Source organism: Panthera pardus, unplaced genomic scaffold (genome assembly GCF_024362965.1).
Source record: "Panthera pardus isolate Hobbes unplaced genomic scaffold, ASM2436296v1 HiC_scaffold_8, whole genome shotgun sequence".
In the NCBI taxonomy this organism is placed as follows: domain Eukaryota; kingdom Metazoa; phylum Chordata; class Mammalia; order Carnivora; family Felidae; genus Panthera; species Panthera pardus.
The window spans coordinates 145,663,896-145,689,551 of NW_026527013.1; the positions used below are offsets into that span (position 1 = coordinate 145,663,896).

At 48.6% G+C, this 25,656-nt stretch overlaps 1 protein-coding gene and 1 long non-coding RNA gene across 4 annotated transcripts in view; one reads left to right on the top strand and one right to left on the bottom strand.

Moving 5' to 3' along the window:
- The first annotated feature begins 1,682 nt into the window (after window positions 1-1,682).
- The window catches only part of CPA4 (carboxypeptidase A4), a 39,524-nt gene continuing 15,550 nt past the window's right edge, over window positions 1,683-25,656 (top strand). Inside the window, exons 1-11 of one of the 3 annotated variants that reach the window (XM_019452749.2) lie at window positions 1,683-2,753; window positions 7,363-7,444; window positions 7,861-7,995; window positions 9,100-9,198; window positions 11,996-12,097; window positions 13,411-13,515; window positions 14,259-14,369; window positions 15,773-15,863; window positions 17,086-17,285; window positions 18,259-18,343; window positions 21,181-21,999. In XM_019452749.2, coding sequence (XP_019308294.1) covers window positions 2,686-2,753; window positions 7,363-7,444; window positions 7,861-7,995; window positions 9,100-9,198; window positions 11,996-12,097; window positions 13,411-13,515; window positions 14,259-14,369; window positions 15,773-15,863; window positions 17,086-17,285; window positions 18,259-18,343; window positions 21,181-21,254 — 1,152 coding nt within the window. In that variant the 5' untranslated portion in view covers window positions 1,683-2,685 and the 3' untranslated portion in view covers window positions 21,255-21,999. Of the gene's footprint in view, window positions 2,754-7,362; window positions 7,445-7,860; window positions 7,996-9,099; window positions 9,199-11,995; window positions 12,098-13,410; window positions 13,516-14,258; window positions 14,370-15,772; window positions 15,864-17,085; window positions 17,286-18,258; window positions 18,344-21,180; window positions 22,000-22,851; window positions 23,579-25,656 lie in introns of those variants that run through there. The other 2 variants (XM_019452748.2, XM_053896912.1) reach the window with 2 other exon arrangements.
- LOC109268991 (uncharacterized) lies at window positions 6,256-7,560 on the bottom strand. Its single transcript, XR_002080877.2, has 2 exons — window positions 7,449-7,560; window positions 6,256-6,939 (listed from the first exon to the last, which is right to left on the bottom strand). It is a non-coding gene; the product is annotated as an uncharacterized LOC109268991 (long non-coding RNA).

The following is a 25,656-nucleotide window of genomic DNA, read 5'->3' on the forward strand; positions in this document are numbered from 1 at the left end:
AAAAATCTGTCTTGAGTAAAAAGCTTCCAACATGCTTTAAAAAATTTTTTTTAAATTTTTTTTTAACATTTATTTATTTTTGAGATAGAGAGACAGAGCATGAACGGGGGAGGAGCAGAGAGAGAGGGAGACACAGAATCGGAAGCAAGCTCCAGGCTCTGAGCCATCAGCCCAGAGCCCGACGCGGGGCTCGCGCTCACGGACCACAAGATCGCGAGATCGTGACCTGAGCTGAAGTCGGACGCTCAACCGACTGAGCCACCCAGGCGCCCCTAAAAATTTTTTTTAATTGCAAAATATACAGATCATAAAATTGATCATTTTCACCAATTTTTTTACAGGTTTATTTCTTTTGACAGAGTGAGAGAGAGAGAGAGAGAATGAGTAGGGGAGGGGCAGAGAGAGAGAGAGAGGGAGAGAGAGAGAGAATCCCAAGCAGGCTCTGTGCTGACAGTGTGGAGCCCAACAAGGGGCTCTATCCCACAAACTGCGAGATCATGACCTGGGCCGAAATCAAGAGTCAGATGCTTAACTGAGCCACCCAGTCACCCCCATTGTCACCATTTTTAAGTATGCAATTCACTGGCATTAAGTACATTCACAGGGTTGTGCAATCGTTACCACTGCCCATCTCCAGAGATTTTTCATTATCCCAAACCGAAATTCTATACCCATTAAGCAATAACTCCCCATTCTCCCTCCCCCCAGCCCCTCGTAACGTCCATTCGAGTTTCAGTCTCTATGAATTTGCCTATTCCAGGTACCTCCTGTAAATGAAATCATATAGGATTTGTCCTTTTGTGATTGACTTATTTTACCTAGCATAATGTCCTCAAGGTTCAACCGTGTTGTGGCATGTGTCAGCTGCTTCACCTTAACAGAGTAGTGTTTAGAGCTAGCAAGGGACTTTCGAGTTCATTTATTCAACAAACACTAATTAAACAACTGCATTGTGCCAAGCATTATCCTAGGTGCTGTGTGCCTTTTGCTTTTTTCAATTTCTAGTGTGCCGCATTATAAAAGCAAGTGGGGACTCAAACAAGTGACACTCCTTCTTCCTGGTTGCCCCATCAAGCCTGGGCTCTCCGATTCTCTATATGTTCTTTTTAGACATTCACTTCCATTAGGGATTGAGATTTTCTTCATGTTGATGGTTTTCTCTGGGAGAAAGGGTGGGAAGTGAATTTCAGCTTGCCTGGAATTCTGGGTACTTGATTCTTTAGTTCACATTTCTTGCCGATTTCAGCTCTCAGCTCTTCTTTTTACTAATTTCGGAGCTGAAATCTGTGTCGGAGCCCAGCCTTCATTATGGACCAGGGTGGGCGTGGGAGTTCAGTTTCACTGCTGACAGGACAAGAGTCCTAATAAAGCCTCTAGCTCCATAATTCCTGACAAAGACTCCTTGGCCCAAACTTACTTAGGCTTCTCTGAGCCCTCTTTTTGACTGGGCCTTGTCCGTGGGCCCTAAGTCAGTCTTAGCAAAGGATCCTGTGAAGTCATCCCCCAGTCCTTGATATCTGATTGAGTGCCTCATCCTCCACCTTTGATGACTAAGTCCTTGGTCTGCCTGCGGCAAGAACCCTGTTAGTCCAGTTAAACAAGAAGCCCCCTAGCCCTGATGTCTTCCCTCAGCAGTTTTCCATCTACTGACCACCCCCCCCTACTGTCTTTACTGTCCTAGGAGTTGAACACAATTGCTCTCTTCTGATGCATGAGCCCTATTGGAATAATCTTGAATAAAGTCTTCCTTACAGTTTCAACAAGGGTCAGAACAATTTTTCTTTAACACTCCCAACCGTGATCTTTGGTTGTGTCCACTCCCCTTGGGCAAGAGCAGAACGAATGATGTAGGGCATAGGGACAGTGGGATGGGGGGAGCCTTTGGGTGTGGGGCTCCAAATTTGAGGATTTGGAGCTCCCAGGACAGACTCGAAGGCCTCAGAGTCCCTGAAGAAGTTGTGGAGATCACGAGTGCCTTTCATATGTTCTGCTGTGATTTGGCAGAAAGGACACTAGACTGAGAGTATAGTGAATGTAACAGAGTCTTATTATTAATAATACCATTAAGCCTTACCTTTACTCAGACCCCAAGGAAAACTGAGATTTTATCCAGACTAACACTTCTTCCTATCCCATTTACCTCCTGTATTTCTACTTTTTTAGTGGAGTCGTAAGAATTAGATGTCAGATTCATAACAGAGGTCACAAACTCTCATCGTTATGACCTGTTCTGGTGAAATTCTCTGACAGGGCTTATGGAGTGTGTGGTCTTGAAGTTGGCTTGGGGTTTCTTTGATAGTCTTCACTTTCTTTCTTATTCTAGAGGTAACTTCATTTCAGGTTTACAGTTTGGCCTCTCCTATCACCGTAAATTCTTTCCAGCACTGTGGGACTTCCCTGTTTATTCAAAAAACACTATTTAAATACCAAGTGATGAGCAACGTGGCACCCTTGGCACAGGCTTTTCCAGCCTGAGGAGCAAGTTCCTGACCTTGTAAATCAAGAGGGTTGGCCTTTATCACTCGAAAGGAATGGAAGAGGCATTGGTAGGTGCCCGTCTGACCTACCATCACAGTTGCAAGGGTGATTGGGAATCGCATTAGCATTTTTGAGGACATGAGTCTGCTTCAGACTCTTTATAAATACAGCTTGACTCAGTCACTCTATGACTGACACCCTTGGGACATGAAGTGGATACTGTTCCTTGGGGCCCTTATTGGGCTCAGCTTCTGTGGCCGAGAAAAGTTTTTTGGGTAAGTTCCTTTTGGACTTACTATTACTATTATTCTTATTCTTATTATTATTATTTGGCTAGTTCAGAGATATAGGAGCCAAATGGACTTGAAAATGAATGGCTGATTGTATCTCAGGTGGAGTGGCATTGGGAAAGAAGACATGAGCTTCTGTCCCAGTCCTTCTGGGACAAGTTCCTTCTCTCTCAGGCTCAATTTATCTGTGAAATCAGGACTAGGTGGGCGCCACAGTCCCTCCCCAGCTCCCTAATCTCCCATCAGTTCTCTTACTTCCTAGTTCTTATTTTTAAGGTCAGTTCCAGGCCTTTCCTACTTTCTTCCATATTATGAATTACTGAGAATTCCCAGAAAGTGTTTCTAATTTCTGCCATGCTTAGGGGGAAAACTTGGGTCTTATTAGGCTTTTTGGTTTCACCTCTTTGTTAATGGTGAAGGCTTTGTAGAGCTGGTGTTTTCTCATCAGTGCCTGGGACGTGGAGATTGCATAGGTCTTGCCTAGCCACAGCTGTGAAAATTGACACAGAAGGATACACTTGTACACTGTGTGTGTGTGTGTGTGTGTGTGTGTGTGTGTGTGTGTGCGCGTGCGGTGTGTTTGCAGAATGCTTTGCGCTTTGCAGTGGAGAGGACATCTGGGAGGTAGGTGAGATGAAGGGGTGCCTTGGTCCCCCGCTAGAAGATTGAATTCTAGTAACTCATTACCGCATAATGCTTTGCCATTTGCAAAGAGCTTTCATGTGCATTATCTTTTGGATCACGCAGCAACTCTGCCAGGCAGGGGTGTTATTTTCCTCAATTTAAACATGAAAAAACTCAGCCTTAGAAAGGTTAAGGAACCTGCCCAAGGCCACTTAGCTGGTAAGCAGGGGAGCTGCAACTCTGGAGGCAAAACCCATACCCTTTTGCTATCACCCAAGTTAGTCTCCGGACAGAATCCTGTATCTCACAGATATGTCTATATGTGTTAGTTCACTCTCTAATATACTATCTGGCTGGAGGGACTTTGGGGATGCTTATTGACGTAATTACTTATACGAGATTGAGTAATTTTTATGGTGATGATTTCTTTTCACCCCCGGTGTCTACTGTCAAAGAGCTCAGAGGGGTTGGGCATAGCAGGTGGCCAGAGAAGGAGATTTTTCCGCAGGCAGCTCAGCAGTAGGTGTGTAATAACTATGCTCGCTGCCATGTGGGCTGACGCAGAGAGCCGTCAGGCTCTCACTGCAGCTATTCACGTGGCTGGAACAATCTTTATTTCTCGGGATACAGACTTCGCTTACAGCGCACCGGACGGACCCCTGAGTTGAGACGGCCGGGTCCGGCACTCGATCGCCCGCCACAGGGACTTGCACCGAAAGGGCTGCGTGCCTGAGCTAATTACAGCTGTTTTTAACTGCTGCTGTCATCCTCACCCCCCCAATCTGTTCTCATCCTATAGTAGGGAACCCAGTAAGGGTGGTGGTGGAATCCTTCCTAGGGTCCATAGACATGTCCCAGACACTTGGCTCAGTGAACGTTTCTAGCAAGGCCTTTCTGGGCATTCATGTGGTAGGAAGCCAGAACCCAGCTTGGCTGGGGGTTGGGGGGCAGTAGTGATGGAGATGAAGATAATGGTTGCTCTCCCCCTGCCCCCGTCACCCCCTAGCTTGTGTTTCTTTCACCTGACTCCCTACTTCCCCAGTGTGTCTCACTCTGCTGGGGTCTCGTGGCCTGGTCTTCGGCCATCTGAAGGATGGACGGCGGCCAGGATGCCTAGAGGTGCAGGGCAGGCAGAGAACAGGAAGTATGAAATGATGTCTTGGGGTGGCTGCAAAGCCCGGCCGGCGATCTGGGCGAGAAAGGCACAAGGGCCGGGCCTCTTGGCTTTGCCCTCATGGAAATGGGGGAAGGATAGAAGCTTGGCACTAGGGCGTCCAGAACATGGGATGAGTGTGAGGGTGAGTGAGAGGAGGTCACCAGCCATCGCGCTGGTGGCAGCTGGACAGCCCGAGGTGTGGAAGAGGACCAGAGTTAGCAAGAGCGCGGAGATCACCTGTGGGGAGCAGCAGGGGTAGACGAGGCAACTTGCAAATCCCAATATATCCCCTGTCCCGGACCAATCTTGCATTTCCAGGAAGAGTTTGAGGTCTTTGACTGGATTTCCAGATGGCAGAGATAGGTTGGGTTCGGCCACCCACACTCCCAGGACCGGGAAGGAGCATTTTGCAAACAGAGACAAGGACAATGAGGGCAAGAAAATGGCTGCCTTTCACCCGGCACCTACTTATGTTCTCTCTGCTTGTAGGCACTGGCGGGCTTACGCTCATGAGAATGATGTTAGATCCCCTCAACCCCCCCCCCCCCCCCCCACTTTTTAGGGCCATCTGAAGACCATCCCTCACGTTGCCTCCGGGTTGGGGAGAACCTCATGGCTGATGACATTGGTTCTTGGAGCCTGGGTGTGAGATTGCCAGGAAGATAAGGAAAAGGGCTAGCAACCAGGTAGAGGGAACAGCATGTGCAAAGGCACGGAAGGGCAAAGTACGCGGTGAATTTGGGATTTCGGTGAGGCTGGCGCTGAGAGAGTGTAGGAGGGAGAGGGGGAGGAGAGACAGATGGGGAAGGGCCCCACTCCGCACCAGCCCTTCGACTCTGCCTCCCTGCACCCCACAGTTTTGTCTTTATCCCCGGTAGCTTGGCTGATAGGGTATGATGAAATGTGCTGTGGATTTACTCACGCTCAGGGCCAGTTCGATTCACTGTGTTCCGCTGCTGTGTGGACTATGCCCAGGAGTGTGGACGTGCTGTTGTGAACTTACCACCCTGGGAAAGTAAAACACACGTTCGGGGTGCACGTGTAGCGTGCCGTTCATACTCTCGAGAGCTCCTTGCTCTTGGTTCCTTTTTTTTCTTTTTCTATTCCCATTCCTCCTCCCTCCACTCCTTTTTTATGATTGTTCTAGTCAGCGTTGTGTTTTACAAGATGCCTCATTTTGCCAATCGAGATGTCAGTGCACAGGTGCTCTCTAGAACACTCATTTTAAAGACTCCTTGTTTCTGGAGTGCTGGGGGTGGGTTGCGACAGAGCGTAAGTTCGGCAGATGGGGCCCGGGACTTAGCCAGGAGTAAGGATTCCCCTTCTGTTTTCAACCTGTTCCTTTTTTGCGAGGCTGCTTGCCTGCGTCCGGGAAATGGTAGTCTGACTCCCCACCTTCCTAGGGCTGCAGTTCAACTCCTGGCAAGCCTGTTGGGCTCAGGCTGAGACCCCCCCCACCACCCCAGCCCAGCCAGTGGCTTCTCCAGTGTGGCCTCAACAGCTCCGGGGGGATGGGCTCAGCTGCCCACCTCCAAGGACCCTGTGGAGACTGGACGCCTTGGGAGAAAGTGAGCCCTTGGCATTGGCATTTCCACCAGACCTCCCCCCCGCAGCGGAAGCAACCCTTGCCTCCTCGGGGCTGGACTAGACGACCCCCTGGAGATTCTCCAGAACCTCCCAGAACAAAGTTAGGCCCTGAGAGCCCCATCTGGATCGAGCCGGTTTTCTGATCAGAAGATGCGGATCTGCCACGTGAGGCTGCACATTTAGCTCCCTGTGACAGAACCATTTTCTCTGTCAACAGGTCCTTCAGCCCACAGCCCTCTCCAGCAGCTCTTCCCGCATTCATTCGTGTAAAGGGATGACGCATGTGACAGCGTTGAGTGCGGATTCATTCGGGCCGTCACCTAGCAACGGGCTAATGGCTCCCCTGGCTCCCTGAGCCGGCTGAGGGCACAAAGGCAGCTTTTCAGGCTCGGCCTTCTCCCGCCCACACACAGGACTTCGGGGGGCCTCTGCCCCTGCCGCTGCTGCGGAAGCTAAATGGTGTACACGAAGCGAGTTCAGGACAGACGACAAAGGGGGGCTCGGGACTGGCCGGCTCCCTTCTGGGCCTTCTCAGGGCCCCCTCGGGAGGACTGAATCCCAAGTCAGCCCCAGCACCCTAGCCCGTATTGTAATTCGTATTTGTATAGAGTTCTGGAGCTGGACAGGATTGAGAGACCACCCAGCAAATAGCTAATAACCCTCCGAGGACAGAAGGTCTGTTCTCTTTTCCAGCTCTTTCCAGCACGGACCTTTAGCCAGAGTTTCAGTCCTAGCCCCTGACAGTGAAGAAGTGCTTCTTTATGTCTTGAGTTAGCTTTGCGTGTAACTCAGGAACATTCCTTTCTGCAAAATATATATGTTTTTCATTATAAAGTAATATGACCACATTACAGAAAACAGATACAAGGGGAAAAAAAGTAAGTCATCCATAATCCCACGACCCGGACATAAGCACTGTCAGCATTTGCTATATTTCCGTTGTCTGTTTTTCTTCCAATGCATCTGCTTTTTCCATACTTGTAATCATGGCATACATACAATTTTGTGTCCTGCTCTTTCGCTTAATATTTCCCTTCAAGTTATACTATAAGCCCTTTTTCACATTTGCCACGTAGTCTTATTTTTAATGGCTATACGTTATAACCAAAGACTAGACCGTTTCCTCTCATTCGGCCCAGTTATGTCTGGGAGAGTAGGCTTGGGGTTTATCTGCCAGCTGAAAGCTGACCATTATCTCTTGCTTTTTTTTTTTCCCTCCCCCTCCAGGGACCAAGTTTTTAGGATTAACGTCAGAAATGGAGACGAGATCAGCAAACTAAGTCAGCTAGTGAACTCAGACAACTTTAAGGTACCTGGTTCTTCTTAGTCCTCTTGGGTATCTCTGACTTTGGTGAGAGACGATTAGCACCGCTGGCGAGGTTGCTCCTGAAGAGTTTCTGTGCGTAGTCCTGTATCAGTCAAGTGCCTCCGCACGCCTAAGAGGGCTGTAGGTCACAGCGCTGCTGTCCTGGGAGATGGGAGGCCTCAGCAGTGGGCTCCATCTTTCTGTCTGCCATCGACTTTTTACTTCTTGGACTTTGCCAGGTATTGCCTTCTGCGTAGGCCTGACCAGACACCGCCGCGAAAAGGGCAGCGTTTGCCCTTGGGCGGAGCCCAGCTCCTCAGGGATCACCCTGGCTTTTGGCAGTTGTTCCAGAAGAATGAGCTCATTGTGCCTTTTACCTGAACTGTCCTTTAACCTGGTTTTATTTCTGTTCTCTTCAGCTCGATGTTTGGAAAGCTCCTTCCACCTTCAGTCGTCTTGTGGATGTCCTGGTCCCATCTGTCAGCCTGCAGCCAGTCAAATCCTTCCTGAAGTCCCAGGGCTTAGAGTACTCAGTGACCATCGGAGATCTGCAGGTGGGTAGAGCAAGGTCCCTAACTGGTCTTGCATAGGCCAAAGCATCCAGAGTGGATCCGAGACGCGTGCAAATCCTGGTCTTATCCTTCTCCATTCTATAGATGAGCTCATTGAGGCCTAGGGAGGTCAAGTGCAGTGACTTGTTAGTGGAACACGTAGTAGAAAAGAGCATTATGTCGGTTAGGGAGCTGGGCAGATCTGGATCCAAATCCTGATTTTGCTAACTACCAGCTGTGTGACTTTGGACATGCTATTAATGTCTCGAGCCTCCACTTCTTCCTCAGTAAAATGGCACCAGGGAGGACCTACTTCCCACAATTTGTTGAGAAAATTAAGTGATTAAGCGCATGTAAAATGCCCAGCAGTGCCCGGTCTGTCGTAGGTGCCCCGCAAGTACTATACCTCCGTCCCTTTTCGTATTTGAAGTCAGGAGGGAAGAAAAGAGTGTGCGTGTGTATGCGGGGGGGGGGGGGGGGGGTGTCGGAGACCAGTCATGAAAAGCGCCCTTTGAGAAAGAGGGAATGTCACCAACAGTTCTCAGCAGAGGGGACATCACCACCCATCCAGACACCAGCCTCACGACCTGTATCTGAGCAGCAGGACAGTGCCTGGCTCATGTTCTCTCCTTCACCGAGGTGGGTTATGGACTAATTGGTGATTTGGCCCGGGAGTTTCCTGATGGCGTGAGCAGCTGTGAGCTTATTAATCATCCTCACATGTCACAGACATCTGCCAGGAGCCTTCAAAGTATGAGTGGTTATAAGAATTTCTTTGTTTCTGAATGGTTTCCCAAGCTGTGTATTTCAGAGGCACTGGATACCAGATGCGGGCTGATGCCTAGAGAATTCACAGCGTAGAATAACCAAATAGCACATATGTTGCTTTTGGGGAGTAAGTGGGTTTCGAATGGGGTGATGTACATCGGGTGCCAAGAAGTAAGCTTTTATAGATATGGAGAAAAAAATCTGACCCCCTTTTACACCCTGGCATTTGTGTGACGAGGGTGCCGCCATCTTGGCCAGCTCGTGCCAAGACATGGCAGAAACAACACGAACCTCCATGTCCAGTGGGTCACTTCACGACATTGCCGTGTCTTTTTTCAGGCCCTTTTAGATCATGAAGATGAAGAAATGCAACACAATGAAGGGCAAGAGCGGAGCGGTAATAACTTCAACTATGGGGCCTACCATTCCCTGGAAGCGGTAAGTGTCTCAGAGCAGGTTAAGAGAAAGGTCGTCAGAACCCTGGGTTTTGTGACCCGTTTTCTTACTTCCAGGAGGTAGGTGTTAGTCCTTAGCACAACACCCTTTTACTAAGGGGCTACAATGTGAACGCTTCAATTTCTTCGTAATTCTTGGGTCATTTATCTCCCACCAGCACCTAAGAGCACAGTGAAACACAACTGAACATTTTCTCCCACATGTATCCTTCTTTTCTAAGGCAACCCCTTAAAGAAAACCATGGAATAATTACAATCATTTCCGTCCTTGTAATTCAACCTTCTTATACCCCACCATAATCCCTGTATTTTACTCACCCAGATTAAAATGTTACTTATTCCAGGCAAGTAGACAAGTGGTTATTTCCAAGGTTAACCAAATATTTCCACTCATTTATCATGATTACTTACAACGTATATTTGTTCCCTAATGTGTTTTGGTGCTGTGTTTAGTTAAAAACCACTTTATATAGATGACTGACTTTCAAGGTAAGCCAACCCGTACAATAAAACACTTGGAGCAGAAAAATTTAATATGCTATTAGAACTCAAGGAATCAAGAGGGGCTAGAGAAGGGGACCGCATCACATATAGCAGAGTTTTGTTATGACCCTCGATGTCTTCTGCATTAGTCTGGAAGCTCTCTTCTAGCTCAGAACAACACCTCAAAACGAAACTGTTACTCTCCTTCCTGTACCTGCGTACATGTTGTTCTTTTTATCCAAAGACGGTGTTCCTGGCACGCTTTGCATGAGGCATATACTTTGAGTCGTTGTTCTTCTAGATGAGGGGTGATTTCCAAGGTTGACCAACTGTTTTCACTTCTTTCCCCTGATTGTCGGTAGCTTTGTTTATTGTGTATACTTCCAACCGCACTGGCCCTTGATCCCTCTTGTGACCAATGACACACATCTGCAGAACAGCTGGATAAAGTTAGGAGTTCAGTCCCGGGCCATGGACAAAAGCAGAGCTCAGGGCTCACCCAGGGATCAAACCCATGACGTTAGCTTCGTTAACGTGGGCCACTCCCTAGCTGAGCTTAACCGGTTGCAAATGTCACCCAAGACCCCAGGAACTCCGTCCCCTCGCCTGCCTGCCATGGGATCCTCACTCTCTCAAGCACTTGCTTTTGCCCTCTGGCTCTAGGTGTCCCCCCCCCCCAACCCCTCCCGTGAGGGCCCCCGCTGGGCATTGGCGTGCTATCTCCCTCTTGGCTCCGTCACATGCAGTTCTTTCTAAAAACAGCTTTGAAGAGCTCTCATCCCGTAGCCACTTAGGCCTTCTTACGTCTCTGGTGGGAATGTCATGTTTGCTGTTATTTCTGTCAGTTGCTCGGACCGAGTTTCCCCTCATGCCGGCAGTGTGAATTGGACCCCTCCCTCCGGATGTAGCTTGGCGTTGTAACTTTACCTGGGTGACTCTCTTGCCTGTCCTGGCTCGGTGCGGGCCTCCGGCTTTGGCTTCACTTCCTGGGGTCAGTAGGTAGAGTTTCCAGGCCCTTTTCGTGGCTGGAAGGGCTGGTTCCCAGCTGTCAAGTTCCAGCCCCTTGCCCACGCCGGGTCCTGTGCTCTATGTTGCTATTCCTGGTTTGCCGCAAACCCGCAGTGCCCATGGCAGGTGTTGGTCCCCGTGTTGCGTTTTCTACCTTGCACCCAGATGGCTAATTGTTCCCTTTTCATTTCTTGCCCCTGCGGTGTCTCCTTTCTTGAGTTTTAAACTTGGCTGTGGGTTATTCTCATTGTAGTTTGCCTGGCTTGCTGTTATGCATGTGGGGGGGGGGGGGGGCGCGGTCTCTTGCTTCTCTGCTCAGTCTGCCATGTTGACTGCAGCTCTGATAAACCATTGAAGCTTGATTTTATTTTATATTGACTGCACGTTTTTCTCCTCTGTAAAGCTCCCTCTTCCAATTTTAAGGTCTAAATATAAACTTATTTATTTCCTTCTTTTGACCCTCAAGAGGTTTGAGCAACTAAGATGGATGAACTCTATTGAAATCAAATTAAAAAAAATTGAAAACAAATGGAAGCATTTGTAACTATGATTTACAGTGCTTCACTTGTTCTCTTAAGGCCGATAGAGGAATCTCCAAAGTGGGGTGCTTGCACTACAGGGGGTAAGGAAGACGCCTCACTGGGATGGAGGAAGAAACCTTACAACTTCTATTGACGTTCTATATATGTGTATATCTACTATTAATGCAATTATTAATGTTTTTGTTTCTTTGGGTTGTTTTATAGTGTACGTAGTATATTTTTGTGGTGCATTATTCCAGTGATATAACATACATAATATATGGTATGCACGTAGAATACATAACATATGCACATTATAAAACAAATACACACACACGCGCGCACACACACACGCACATAGGGCGTATGGTAATTTTTAAAAAAAAACCTCGTGGAGAAAGTGATCAAAAAGCTTAGAGAGGATCGTTTTTCAAGAACCTTGGCTAAATGGGGCAATTGCTGATTTATCCAGTCTAGTATATGGCGCAAGGCACCACACTGTTGGAGAAGTATCTGCACAAGTCTCTCTCTAGGTTAGTGGCCTATAATTTTATGGACAAATAAAATGTGTTATTTTCTAGAATATTGTTGAAAAGGACTCTTTAGGCAGTTCTTCAAGAATAAGTATTCCAGGGCGATAATGTTGCCAATCCCACGATCACAGGGCTGGTAGAAATCACTGAGATCGGTAAGATGAAATTCGCAGATACCTACCCAGAGCTGAACAAAATTTTTAAACGCCCCTGAGTTCACTTTTTCGTGCTTCAGATTTATCATGAGATGGATAGCATTGCTGGAGATTTTCCTGATCTGGCGAGCAGAGTGAAGATTGGGCATTCATTTGAAAACCGGTCCATGTATGTACTGAAGGTGAGACCCCAGGCTCTTCAAGGGGCTAGACTTGGACTCAGGCTCCTGGTCCCTTGTGTCTAGGACCCAGCCCTCAGGCCTCTGAAGGAGACAGCGTCTTAGGATCTCCTTGACTTCAGGGGCGTGGGGAGACATCTACTGGGGTTCAGGTTTGGTCTGACAGAGAGTCCTCTGCTTTTGCCTAATGTGGAACGAGTTAGAACTTAGAAGGAATCCATCCCATTGCAAGCTTTGACTGAAAGGCAGGATCAAAGGGAGTGGGGGTGAGGGGTAGTGGGGGTGCGTGTGGGGTGGGTTCGATTAGTATTCCAGAAAGCTCTCAGATGGGCCACAGTCTTTTGCCCTCATTCCTACCTCTGTAAAGTAAGACAAATGGGGATAGTTCTACAAATTCTCTTCTGCTTTTAGGGGTACTTATTGGAAAAGCAATCTAGGAAGCTAATTTTAGGGTTGATGTAATTTTAAGCCCAGCCTATGCTCCTTGGCTGCACAAAGCCTAATTTCTAGATATTTCTAACAGATTCAGGTCTATATTGGCAAAAGAGGTAGGGAATTTATGGCAGGGACATAAATTACATAAATAATCCAGCCAAATGAATAAAAGGAATTTGGAGATAGGAACCACGGAGCAACTGATGGTGCTAAGCATTTGTCAAATCCTTAGCTTTGTATAAGCCGTGAGGAACCCTGGCTCATAGCGGTGCTTGAATTACCAGCCGGAGGAGATTTGCCACTGAACTGCTTGCCCTAAAATAATCCCCATAAATTTAGATTATTTGCCAATCTGATGCAGACTCTGGCTTCATTAGCACCACACTCTGACCCAAGGCGGCCCAGCCCCACACTAAAAGGCGGGAGCCAGAATTCATTTCATGCCATTTACAAAGAGCTATAGTGAACCTCTCTCTTCCTCCTTTTAAAATCGAATTCATTTATTGCATCAACGAGAACAGGCTGGTTCATGCACTTTTGTGTCTCTCTCTGTCGGGATACCATTTGAGGTCTTTCAAGAGACATAATATTATCTCTAATCACACTGGCATTATAATTCACAATAGCAATTGTTTCCCTTTCCCATTTGCTTCCAACCCGGGGGCAGCTCAAGCTGCCCGGAGCTTCGGCTGGGCCCTGACAGCCAACCAATTAAGCTCCCTGGTCACGGAGAAGCCTGATAAATAGATGGTGCCCTCAGGAACATTTGGTCTCTGAATTATCTTAAATGGATTAAATGAATAGGGGTGAGCTGGGGAGAGGAGAGGTGAGTGGAGACATGGGCAGGAGGGTCATTTTCTGGCCTCTTTCTCCTTCCACAGTTCGGCACTGCAGAAGGCGGGCGGCGGCCGGCCGTTTGGCTGAACGCAGGCATCCATTCCCGGGAGTGGATCTCGGTGGCCACAGCGATCTGGACTGCGAGGAAGGTCATGTCGCCTGGTATTAGCTGAGAATTCCGGTGGGCCAGGGGTGCCCCCGCAGCATCCCATGAGGCTGGGCCTGGGGGACGAGGTGGGAAGGCACTCTGCATAGACACAGTAGGCTGGGGGCCTTTTCGGATCAGAGAAGCAAGAGGTCAGAGCCCCTTGGTCAGGGCACTGCGGTTAAATGACAAAGTGCATTCATGGCAACGAGCAAGCTAATGAGCTGCAGAGGTGGCCCCGAAACACTGACCCGCAGTCAGCCCCGCAGAAAGGGAGCAGAGTCTCCTCAGCAGTGAAACTCAGACGAGCTTTGCCTTCAGTCCCATCCTAGCCCTCCAGACCCTCGAGGACCTCATGTTGTCTCCGTGTCCCTCCGGAGGGTCTGCTTTAAGGCAGCGCTAGGGAGAGGAAGGGTGCTGCGCGTGGAGGATTTATTTTCCCGAAGCTTTAGCGTGGGGGCCCAGATTCCCCCCAAACTATCATGATATGTGGCTCTTCCCTCCCCTCTTCCCACCCCCTGGAAGGAATGAATGAACCAGGCAGCCCTGGACTCCTTGCAAATGTTGACGTCCTCATTGAGCCATGTGCCCCCAGGTTTCGAAGTGCTCCAAGAGCTTTGCACGGGGGCCGTGTCTATGAGGGCGGCAGGGAGGCTGCAGAGGAGGCATCTGGGGAAGATACACCCGGCTTAGACCTAGCACCCAGCCTGCCCTGGCATCGCTGACGAGCTTTTCGTCTCTGCTCAGATTGCATCTGATTATGGGAAGGACCCAACCATCACCTCCATCTTGGAGAAAATGGATATTTTCTTGTTGCCTGTGGCCAATCCTGATGGATATGTGTACACACAAAGTCAAGTGAGTAATACTGAGCGGGCCGGGCTTGGAGTTAAGGAGAATTGGTTGAATCCCTTGCTTTGCCGCCTGCATAGCTGTATGAACGTGGAGAAAACTCGCACACGTGTGCATGTTAGGAGCTCTCTTGGGCTCTCGTTTTTCAGTCTCTCTCTGAGCCGAGAGTCACCAGGGAATATTTTTGTTAGAGAGAAGAGTCTAATGAACTCCCTGTCATGGCTCTTGAATAATTATCAACACTTTACCAATCTTCTTTTCATTTCTTTCCCTCCCACACCTTTCCCCCCTTTTCTTTAAAAGCAAATCCCAGACATCAGGTTATTTTTACCCCGAACTCCTTTAGTATGCATCTCTAGTCGATGATAATTAAAACAAAACAAAACAAAACAAAACAAAAACCCAAACAATACACCACTGTCACCTTTTAAAAAATGAATGGAAGTTCTTTCATATCATCTAATTCCCCCAATTATCTTTAAAATGTCTTTTGACTCAATTTAATGAAATCAGTACCCACATAAGGCCTGCGCTTGTATTTGGTTGTTCTCGCTCTGCAGGCTTTTTAAATCTACAGCAGTTATCCACCCCCGCCCCACACGCATCTTCTAAAATGTCATTCATTTGTTGGAGAAATCGAGTAAATTGTCCTGCAGAATGTCTCACGTTCCGAATTTGGCTGATGGCTTCTTTGTTGTGTGTCATTTGTTTCCGGATCCCCCATATTTCCTATTCACTGGCAGTCAGATCTTGAAGTTTGACTGGATTCAGGTTGGTTTTTTAGGCAAGAATAAAATAGTTGCTGTGCACTTCCTGTCACTCGCGCCAGCGATCATTTGGGTATATGATGTCTGTTTGTCCTACTTTTGCTGAAACCGAGAGTTATCCGGTGGGTTCAGGTGGTATCAGGCTGGTTCTCGCATTATAAGGTCCTTTTTTTTTTTTTTTTAATTTTTTTTTAATGTTTATTTTTGAGAGAGACAGAGACAGAATGCGAGGGGCAGAGAGAGAGAGGGAGACACAATCGGAAGCAGGCTCCAGGCTCTGAGCTGTCAGTACAGATCCTGACGCGGGGCTTGAACTCACGATCCGTGAGATCATGACCTGAGCCGAAGTCGGACGCTCAACCGACTGAGCCACCCAGGCGCCCCAATAAGGTTCTTATCAGGACACTTTGGGGGAGTCCTTCTCTCTGAGCCAGAAGGGCTAAGCCTTTCCTTCCTGGGAGATGAGCGGAGACGGCTCAGTCACTGAGGACCGGAGCCCCGGTGAAACTCCAGGCAGAGCCACAAGCAGCTTGCCCCCTCAGTGGTGCCCGTCTCCATCATAGACCCCAGAGAAAACCTTCGCCTCTTCCTGTGCCCTGACCCGTCTCTGGATGTGTGTTCCTTTCTTGATGGACTTTTCAGAACCGATTATGGAGGAAGACACGGTCCATATATCCTAGAAGCCGTTGCGTTGGTACTGATCCAAACAGAAATTGGAATGCTAGTTTTGCAGGTAGGTGGGGACATGGTTTTCAAAGCCTGGACCACAGGGCTCCCAGGTGGCGGCGAGGGAGCCAGTTTCTAGGCTGGCTCCATTCCTGCTTCACTGAGAGACTTGGGCCAGTCCCTTACACTATGTCTTGGGTTTTTGTGTTTCTTGTTTTGGATAATTCTGAAAAGGAGCAACTCTGCAATTCTTGTTCTCCTAAAAGAACACTAACATTTGGGGCACTTGGGTGGCTCAGTTGGTTAAGTGTCAGACTCTTGATTTCAGCTCAGGTCATGATCTCACGGTTCGTGAGTTCGAGCCCCGCGTCGGGCTCTGCGCTGGCCGCTCAGAGCCTGGAGCCTGCTTCAGATTCTGCGTCTCCTTCTCTCTCTGCCCCTCCTCCTGCCCCCCCCCCCCCAATAAATTAAAAAAAAAAAAAAAAAAGAAAAGAACACTAATGTTTGAGAAACTGTTGTAGTCTTGGATATACAGATCCATGCCTTATACCCTGGTCACCCCGCTTCTCTTGGGCGGGTGGCTGGATAGATGGACGGGTTCCTGGTGGTAACTCGCAAGAGGGCAGCTTGCCTGCCACACACACCGTTGGCGGGGACAATAATGTGTCTGTGGGAAAGGAGCTGATAGAAATGTGGGAACTGAGGGCATCAAAGTGAAGTCAGATCTTCCCACAACTGGGGTGGTTTTACACTCATGCCAAATACCTCAGGGAGCTCTGTTGTGGAGTACAGAAGGCAGTATTTCTAAATGCCTGTCAAATACGAGACTTTGGCCACAACAATAGATTATTTTTGGCAGCCCTTGGCCATTAAGATCTGAACCAAGAGAATGAGTTGACACCCAGAATAAATGGAGTCATTTTCGTTATTAATTGGTCTTCATATTAATTATCTCGAATACTTGTTAATTACAACCCATTGTCAGGTGTGATATTAATTATTTATGACAACTGTTGAGCGATACAATACAAGGTCAACTCTATCCGTTTAAAGGATTCCTCCCAGTTTTCCTCCTCTGGAGGCAGATGCAGTACCCTAACTTCCCACTTCTGCGCCCTCCCTGCCATGTACGCAGAGTGTGGACTAACTAGTCTCTTGCGGGGGGTTCTAGCATTGACCTGTCCACTGCCAACGCCTTCCGCCCTTCTTCTGGGTTGAGTGTCCTGCATTTCTGTTTTCTTGCCTACGGGTTAATCTTTCTGCTTGGGCCACCTCCCCACCCCCCACAGGAGAGGGAGCCAGTGACAACCCTTGCTCTGAAATATACCACGGACCCCATGCCAATTCGGAAGTGGAGGTGAAATCGGTGGTAGATTTCATCCAAGAACATGGGAATTTCAAATGCTTCATCGACTTGCACAGCTACTCACAGCTGCTGATGTATCCGTATGGATACACAGTGAAGAAGGCCCCAGATGCTGATGAGCTGGTGAGTGATGGGCTACCTTCTACCGAGCCCTGGGCCTGCTTGACCCTGGGGTGCTGCCACAGTGGTTGTTCTCCAGCTTATAGGGAAAGTCCGGGAGCTTGGGCTTATTTCATCGGGCCGGGTCTTCTCTCTCTGCCCTTTGGAATGTGCCATCAGACCTCCTGGGGGCAGGTAGAAGTCCGTTCTCATTATTTCTGTGTTTGCTGTGAGTTTCAAGGACTGTACCCTGCACCTGTCCTTTCCTTCTCAATTATTTTTCTGACCAAAATGCGTTACGGACCCACTGCTTGCCAAGAACTGTGGGTGGCACTGTGGAGGGTCAGGGGGAGGTGCTCCTCATTCTGGTCAAGGTATAACTTAAGTAGGGTGCAGGCTACAGCCTAGGGGTGCTCCGTGTCACATACAGTGACTCGCCCCAGGATGTGAACAGGCACTCAGGGTGGACTGGCTCAAGCAGGGCTGCACCTGCAGGGCGACTGCGCGCTTCTCCCACTGTGCTGGTCGGTTCGAGAGCGCCCCCCCTGCCCAGGGCCATAGCTGGCCTATAAGCCTCCCGGCAGATGCAGGCCTCATGCTAGGTGTGGACTAGATTCTGGTCTCAGACAGGCATTCTGCATAGGGCACATCCACATACGGTGGCCCCGTCTCACTTCCACTCCGGGAACGCCCAACTCTTAGAAGGTTTCCTCTGGGACGTAACTTGGCCTTCTCACATGTTCACGACCACGACATTCCCGTCCCTCGGGAGGGGTGAAGATGGTGGTGTATTTACTAGATTCCCAATGGGCTGGTGAGCAGCCCTCCACATCTCTGTGTATCAGGCTTTGGCTCTGGTTGGATGGGAAGGAAGGAGACCAGAAGGGAAACCCAGGGGAGGGGCCGAGAACCTTCCATACCATTGCAGTGCAGAACAGCTGGGGGATGTCAGGCTGTGGGATCCATTCTTTCTCACTCTGCCGATTCCCCCTTCTAGGACAAGGTGGCAAGGCGTGCGGCCAAAGCTCTGGCTTCCCTGTCGGGCACGACGTACCAAGTGGGTCCTACGTGCACCACTGTCTGTAAGTACTCGCTGTGTGCATCGGTTATTTAGAAAATGCTTTGAGAGGAAACTTGAGAAGAAGGAAGCGGGAGAAGAGCTGCAAGTTAGGCTTTACCGCACTGTAGCCGGATTGTTAGTTGTTAGCGGTAGACCAGATTTGTGTCAAGCCTGTGTGATCGTCCGTGCTGCAGGTGTCGTCCTCATCGGTACCGTCACCACTGCTGGGCCATTTATCACACGCCCACAGTGAGGTGAGTCCTGCTGGACTGCGTTCCTCACATTCCAGGAAAGATCCTGACGTAGGATTTTCAAAGGAAAATTCAAAGGAAAGCCACCTCTGGATCGGCAGACCGAGGTGGTGGTACTGAGGGTGGGGAGGCGGGTTCGCTCACCTTCCCGTCAGTAGTGAGCACGTGTTGGAGCACAGCATGCTGGGATCTGGGATCTTCTGTGCAATGGTTAACATCAAGCAGAACCGCCCGCCCCCCCAAAAAACCTCTACCGAGACTCCAAACCTGAAGGTGGTCTTGAGGCTCATTACCTACAGCTTCAACCTTTGTTCTGGTTTCTCACTGAAGTGTCTCATCTGAGCATTTCACTCTGTTCCTGCTGAGAACCTTCCGGTTCCCTTATTCTGTGAGCCTGATCTTTAAAGGTCAAATTGAAGAATATTCTCGTTCTCTACGGGTCTAGCTATCAAGGGGAAGTAAAAATACAAACACGAGGAGCACAATTCTGGCACCTTTTAAGATGGCGCCCTTCTTCCCCCCCACCCAGTGCCTCCTCTGTAGGTAACTTTCCGACAGTTGGTCCACCCTCAGAGCCCCTGCAAACTTGCTGATACTTCTGTCCTCTTCCATCCCATGACCGTGCCATCCAACTGCTTCATCCTCGGCTAGCTTGTCCCTTTCGCCTTCCCCTTCTGGGAGGATGCTCCATCCGCCCTGCTGGGCCCTCTGGACTCTGACCTCAGCCCTCTTGTCTGCCTTTCATACACCGCTGCCATCATGGCCACCGCCACCGCCACCGTGCTGTATAAAGCAATTAGCCTGATGTTGTCATTGTGTGGCTAATTGCAGCAACCGTCCATTAATTATTCATGGTTTATTGTTATTAGTGTTGTTAAATGGGGCCTCCTCAGAGGAGAAGCACGTCAGGAGAGTCTCCATTCTCTGCTTAATTAGTGAGGACAGAGTTCGGGACTACAGAGAGCTAGAGAGACTTGGTAGGAGTCCTTTGACGAAGCCTTCTCAAAAGAGCTTTGTGGGTCACCACAGTCGGGGCTTTGGGGTCAAACTCCAGTTTAAAAGATGGCCTTGTCGTCCCACATCAAACGCATTCTTTCCAGCTTAAGCTGTGCCAAAATCAAGAGATACTCGTCGGACTCCTCCAGAGCGAGAGGAAGAAGGCTCTTCTGAGTGTCGTCCAGGAGACATAATATTTCCTAAGTCTTTCCAGAGTGCATCTTCTGTATTCTTTAAAGGCTTTGTCTGCCCCCTTGGCTTTCCAAAATGTAATCAATTTTTGTGTAATAACACCCCAATTCTATGGGTTATTATTGCATGTGCTACACGAATAGTTGACATTCGTCCCTTCAAGTGCTGGACCTTTTCTTAGGTTAACCATTTTAGCTGAAAACAGTTGTCAAGTGAATTTCATACTTTCTTGCCTTCTTTTTCTTTTTCCTATTTTTGAGAGAGAGCGAGAGCCTGCAAATGTAAGCGGGGGCGGGGCCAAGAGAGAGGGAGACAAAGGATCCAAAGCAGGCTCTGTGCACACAGCAGCGAGCCCGATGTAGGGCCCGAACTACTGTGAGATCATGACCCGAGCCAAAGTCGGACCCTTGACCGACTGAGCCACCCAGGTGCCCTGCTTTCTTGCCTTCTTAAACAGAGCATGGACAAGAGATTTAAGCTCCTTTTTTTCATGATGGAGTGGCCTTCTGAGCATCATTGGTTATGTCCTGAAGGCTTTCTGTGCCATACCGCGTTTTCAATCCCTGTGCTGGACAGCCCCAGCCCATTTTGCTTCTTTAATTCTTGTGTCTGCGTTAAAGAGTTTTCATGTCCCCTTCCTCTGGTCAGACTGTGCGGCTTCAGGCCACCTGCCTCTAGCAACCCTCGCCCCTTCCATTCACTGATTCTGGTCTACTCAGGGCTTGGACACAAGTTCTCTGGGCTCATCTGACTCGTGAGGATGAAGGATGTTCATGACAGCATCGTTTATAGTCACGGAAGACTGGTGAACACCTAAATGTCCGTCAGTACAGTACTGAATAAAAGCATTCACACGGTGAGACAGTGTGCCCCCCCCCACAAATGAATGAGGTGCATTTATATGTGCTGATAGGGAATAATTTTCCAATGTTAATTTAAAAAGACAGTGGGGTTTTTTTAGTGTTTATTTGTTTATTTTGAGAGAGAGAGAGAGAATGAGTGGGGGAGAGGCAAAGAGAGAGAGGGAGAGAGAGAATCCCAAGCAGGCTCTGCATGGTCAGCACCGAGCCCAGCTCGGGGCCCGATCCCATGAACTGTGAGATCACGACCTGAGCCAAAATCAAGAGTCAGACGTGTAACCGACTGAGCCACCCAGGTGCCCCTACGTGTGTCTTTTTTTTTTTTTTTTTTTTACGTGTGTCTTTAATAGCATATTAGTAGTGTGTTCCCACTCGTGTTAAAAGAGTGGGTAGATTCTGAGCAGAGACCCAAATAAAGTGAAGTACATGCACTTGATCACTTTGCTCAGCAGAGATCTTCTTGGCTCCTTCCTGAATTCAAAAGGTATTCTGAAATACTTGAGTTTGCCATATAAATAACCTCTAGAAATTTCTGGTGCCATCATCTGTTTTTTATTCAGCCTTTTCCCAGGGTAGAGAAGGACGTGGTAACCGCACAAGGATTTCGGAGACTATAGGAGGGTCTGTTCCGTAACCTCAGGGGGCGTGTCATCGCAGTAGAAGCAGCATCTCTAGAAAAATCACAAATGCTATCATGGGAAACAACCCTCAGGAATTGTGGGAAAACAAAAGGAACCCATGTCTTCATTTAACAGACGTGTACTCTACTCAATGGACTGGGAGGAGGTTGAAGAAAGCACGGGCTTTTATCAGCAGAGGGTTTCAATTCCAATCCTGCCATTTTCCGTCTGTATTTCCTTAGGTAAATTACCCACTCTGAGCCTGGATTTCCTCATCTGAAAAATAAGGACAGTGTTACCCACCTCACTGGGGTTTTTATTTTTTATTTAAAAAAAATTTTTTTTTTAACGTTTATTCATTTTTGAGACAGAGAGAGAGAGACAGAGCATGAATGGGGGAAGGTCAGAGAGAGAGGGAGACACAGAATCTAAAACAGGCTCCAGGCTCTGAGCTGTCAGCACAGAGCCGGACGCGGGGCTCGAACTCACGGACCGCGAGATCATGACCTGAGTCCGCCCAAGTCGGACGCCCAGCCGACTGAGCCACCCAGGCGCCCCTCACTGGGGTTTTTAAAGATTAATGAGGTCATACACGTAAACTTCCCAATATAATGACGGGCTCGTGGTGGATGTTCAAGAAATGATGGTTGCTGTGGACGTCATTATTTGGCGATTCAGTGTCACCCACACTTTGCACTTTTAGCCAGTTTCTGCTCTAGTAGAGTTTGGCTGGGAAGAAGCAGGAAGGTAGGCCTCTTTCCTTTCCCCAGCCTTTTGGCAAAGGGACAGCCTCAAGGGCATGCTTCTTTCTCTCCGTGTATCCCTTATCTCTTGCTATGTAAAGAGTTATCCTAAAACTTAGCAGCTGAAAATAATATAAACATTTATTTTCTTCTGCTGTTTCCCTGGGTTAGGAATTCAGGAATGGCTTAGCTGCGTGACTCTGGCTCAGGGCCTCTCCTGAGGTTGCTAGTCTAGTTCCAAGGCTAGAGTCATTTAAAGGCTCGACGGGGCCGGATAGGTCTGCTTCTAAAGTGGCTCACTCAGGTGCTTCCCAAGCGTGCTGAGTATCAGCAGGACGCCTCAGTTCTTTGCTACATAGACCTCGTCACCGTAGGACGCTTTCTGACTGTCCTACTTGGCTTTCCCCAGAGCGAATGATCCAAGAGAGCGCGGTGGAAGCCACAGTGTTTCTGGTCTAGCCTTGAAGGTCACACACCATCATTTCTGTAGCCGCCTGTCAGTTACCCAGGCCAGGTCAGCCCTACTCACTGTCGGAGTGCACCGTGCAAGGATGTGAAGACCAGGAGACCAGGATCACTGGGGCTGTCTCGGGGGCTGCCTATCATACTCTGTGCAGACTGGTTCTGAGTGACCTGAAGGAGTCTCCACAGTGAGTTAGTGACAAGGTGGGCCTAAGGGTTTAAAAATCTCTTGGCTTGAGACTGTTGAAGATGCTCATCAGGCCAGTGTTCATGGGTCGTAGGCCTGATGACCTACAGAAAGGACTCTAGGGCCCTAAGGAATCACGGGCAGGCTGAACCCCTGGCTCCTTCCCTTCTAACCCTGAAAGAAGCTGGGCTTCAAAGTGTTTTCTTTTCTGACTTACAGACCCAGCTAGTGGGAGCAGCGTTGACTGGGCATACGATAATGGCATCAAGTATGCGTTCACGTTTGAGTTGAGAGATACCGGCCACTATGGCTTCCTCCTGCCAGCCAACCAGATCATCCCCACTGCTGAGGAGACCTGGTTGGGGCTGAAGACCATCATGGAGCATGTGCGGGACAACCTCTACTAGACGAAGAGCCCCACCCTGACCCTGTCTTCCGCCATTTATCCCCGCGTCTGCCTGCCCGCTAAAGCACTACTAAAGGGAGCTTGTTCTTTCACGCGTGAGTCAGAGCCCTCTGGCTTTGTGGGGCACGCAGGGCAGCCCCTCTCCGGCCCTCATCCTTGAAGCTCGTATGTTCTGGTGGTGGACCTTAGAGAGGCGCTGCTGCTACCCTGCTGTGTTTTGGTCCTGCTGTTTCACTGGGCCCTTCGTAGGCCCTTCCGTTCATGTGATTGTCTGGGTAGGCCACACGTAGGGTCACTCCTTACCGGGTGGCATGCCTCTACCTCATTTTTGGAACAAAAAGACATTGAACGTGGTTCTCTAGCCTTATCCAATCTAGCCTAGCTGGTGACCTTGCTCTGCTGGGGCCCCAAGAGAGGCACCATGGGAGAGACCATGGCCCGTCTTTGAGATCAGTCTCTGAGATGACACCGAGCTTCCTTTCATTTATCTCACTCCTTCTTGAATATATTTGTCTTTGAAAAATAAATCTTGTAGGGCTATCCGTGGAGGTCTTCCTCTTTTGTTTTCTTTTGTTGGGTTTTTGTTTGGTTTCGGTCTGATACAAAGTAGTGGATCACTCCTCCTCACTGGGCCCCAAATTCCCAGATACAACAGTCCCGATCACGGTCTTCCCTTTGTTAGGCGGTGGAACTGGGATCGCAGAAGGGGATCTGTGTCAGTGTAGGTGCCGCTCACCCAGGAACCCTTAATGACGGGGTGAGCTAATAGCCGGATGGCTGAATTACCCCCATCTGTCCTAATGGGCTCACCTCTACTTTGCCTTTTGAACTTACTTCAAAGATCTTGCCCTCGCCCTACAGGTCCTCAATCACTCCTCTGGCCTGGATAATCTCACCACCCCGGCACATTCCTGTTTGTGCTCTGGTGCACCTTGTGTTTCTTTTGGTCTTAAAGTCAACTTCTTCTGTTTTGCATCCCGGGCCATGGGCGTCAAGATGGAGCAAGGATTCATCAGTCAGGCTTCTCTTGTTCCGTTCCTCCTCAGCACGTACCATCTGTCCTTTTTCCCCCCCTTTTTTTCAAACGTGTCCGTAAATCTTATCCTTCTGCCTAGGATTTGTGCGGCATCTGGTGTGTGCTCTTGGCCAATAAATATTCAGTATGAGTCTCATGATCACCTCCTATTCTTCGCCTTCACCTGAATGGAACCACGCCATGGTTTTGAATATGCAGCTCTTTCAAATGTCAAATGTCAATTTTAATCCCCGTCTGTATCGCGTGACATGTAGGAAGGCCTTGTCCATCAGGCCCAGGGGCCTCCAGGGCAGTGTTACCTTGGTGATTTTGCTCTGGTCCTGGGTCTCGTTCTTAGTTTTTCAGCTCAGAAGCTTGATATTCTCAGTATCCGTGTTGATTAGACTTGGGGATGCTGACTCACGCCCACAGAGCTCAGATGAGGCAGATGATAAAATCAGAATACGAATTTATTAATTTACATCATGGCATGTAACTGTTTAGTGGATTGAATCCTCACGTCGGTCTGAACAGTACATTCTCTCCCTGTAGGCAAGATACATGGGAAGCCAAATTATAATCAGAAGGTTGTTTAGTGAGCGGGGCGTCAGAGCAAGGAAAGTTAATTACAGTCTATGATTAGAATTTTTAATGGTATCCAGTTCTAATAGCATGATATATCCAATTCTATAACCAGAAGACACCTGCCAGCCAGCCAGCTGGTCGCTTGTGCTGGCTAGTCAGGGCTGCCTTGGACTAGACAATGCCCCAGTGGGCATGACAGTGCTTGCGTCTGTGACTCGCCTATAACCTGGCTCTATTTATAGACCTTCTCACCCCCAAGACTGAGATTGTCCTTTGGATTCCTTGAGGGAAAGATTTCTTACACAACACAGGAAAAGCCATAAAAGGAGTACCTGTGACTGTAATAAAACTAAGAGCCTCCGTTCCTTAGAAGACACCATAAAGAAAGTGAGAAGTGAAGTTATAAACTAGAAGGTATTCAACTATATTCATAATACATACAACAAAGGACATATGAGGAACCCCGACAGATCAATAAGAAAAGCACAAATAACCAGTAGAAAAATGGACAAAAGCTATGAGCAAGCGTTTCACAGAAGAGGAAGCAGGTATATCTGATAAACATATGAAGAGGGGCACCTGGGTGGCTCACTCGGTTGAGCGTCTGACTCTTGATTTCGGCTCAGGTCGTGATCTCCTGGTTCATGGGATTCAGCCCTGCATCGGGCTCTGTGGAGCCTCCTTGGGATTCTCTCTCTCCCTCTCTTTCTTCCCCTACTCCACTCACTCTCTTTCTCTCTCTCTCAAAATGAATAAATAAACTTAAAAAAAAAACATATGAAGAGATGGTTACTGATTGAGGACATACAAGTCAAGACCACAATGAGATGCCATTCTATACTCGTTCAACTTATAACAATCAACACGTTGGAGAGGGGGTGGATGATAGGATCTCATATATTATTGGTGGGCATGTGAATTCATAAAACCACTTTGGAAAATAGTTCGGCGTTATCTTCAAAAGTTCACGCTTCATGGTCTAGCTGTTTCACCCCAGGCATAAACCCAAGGAATTCTT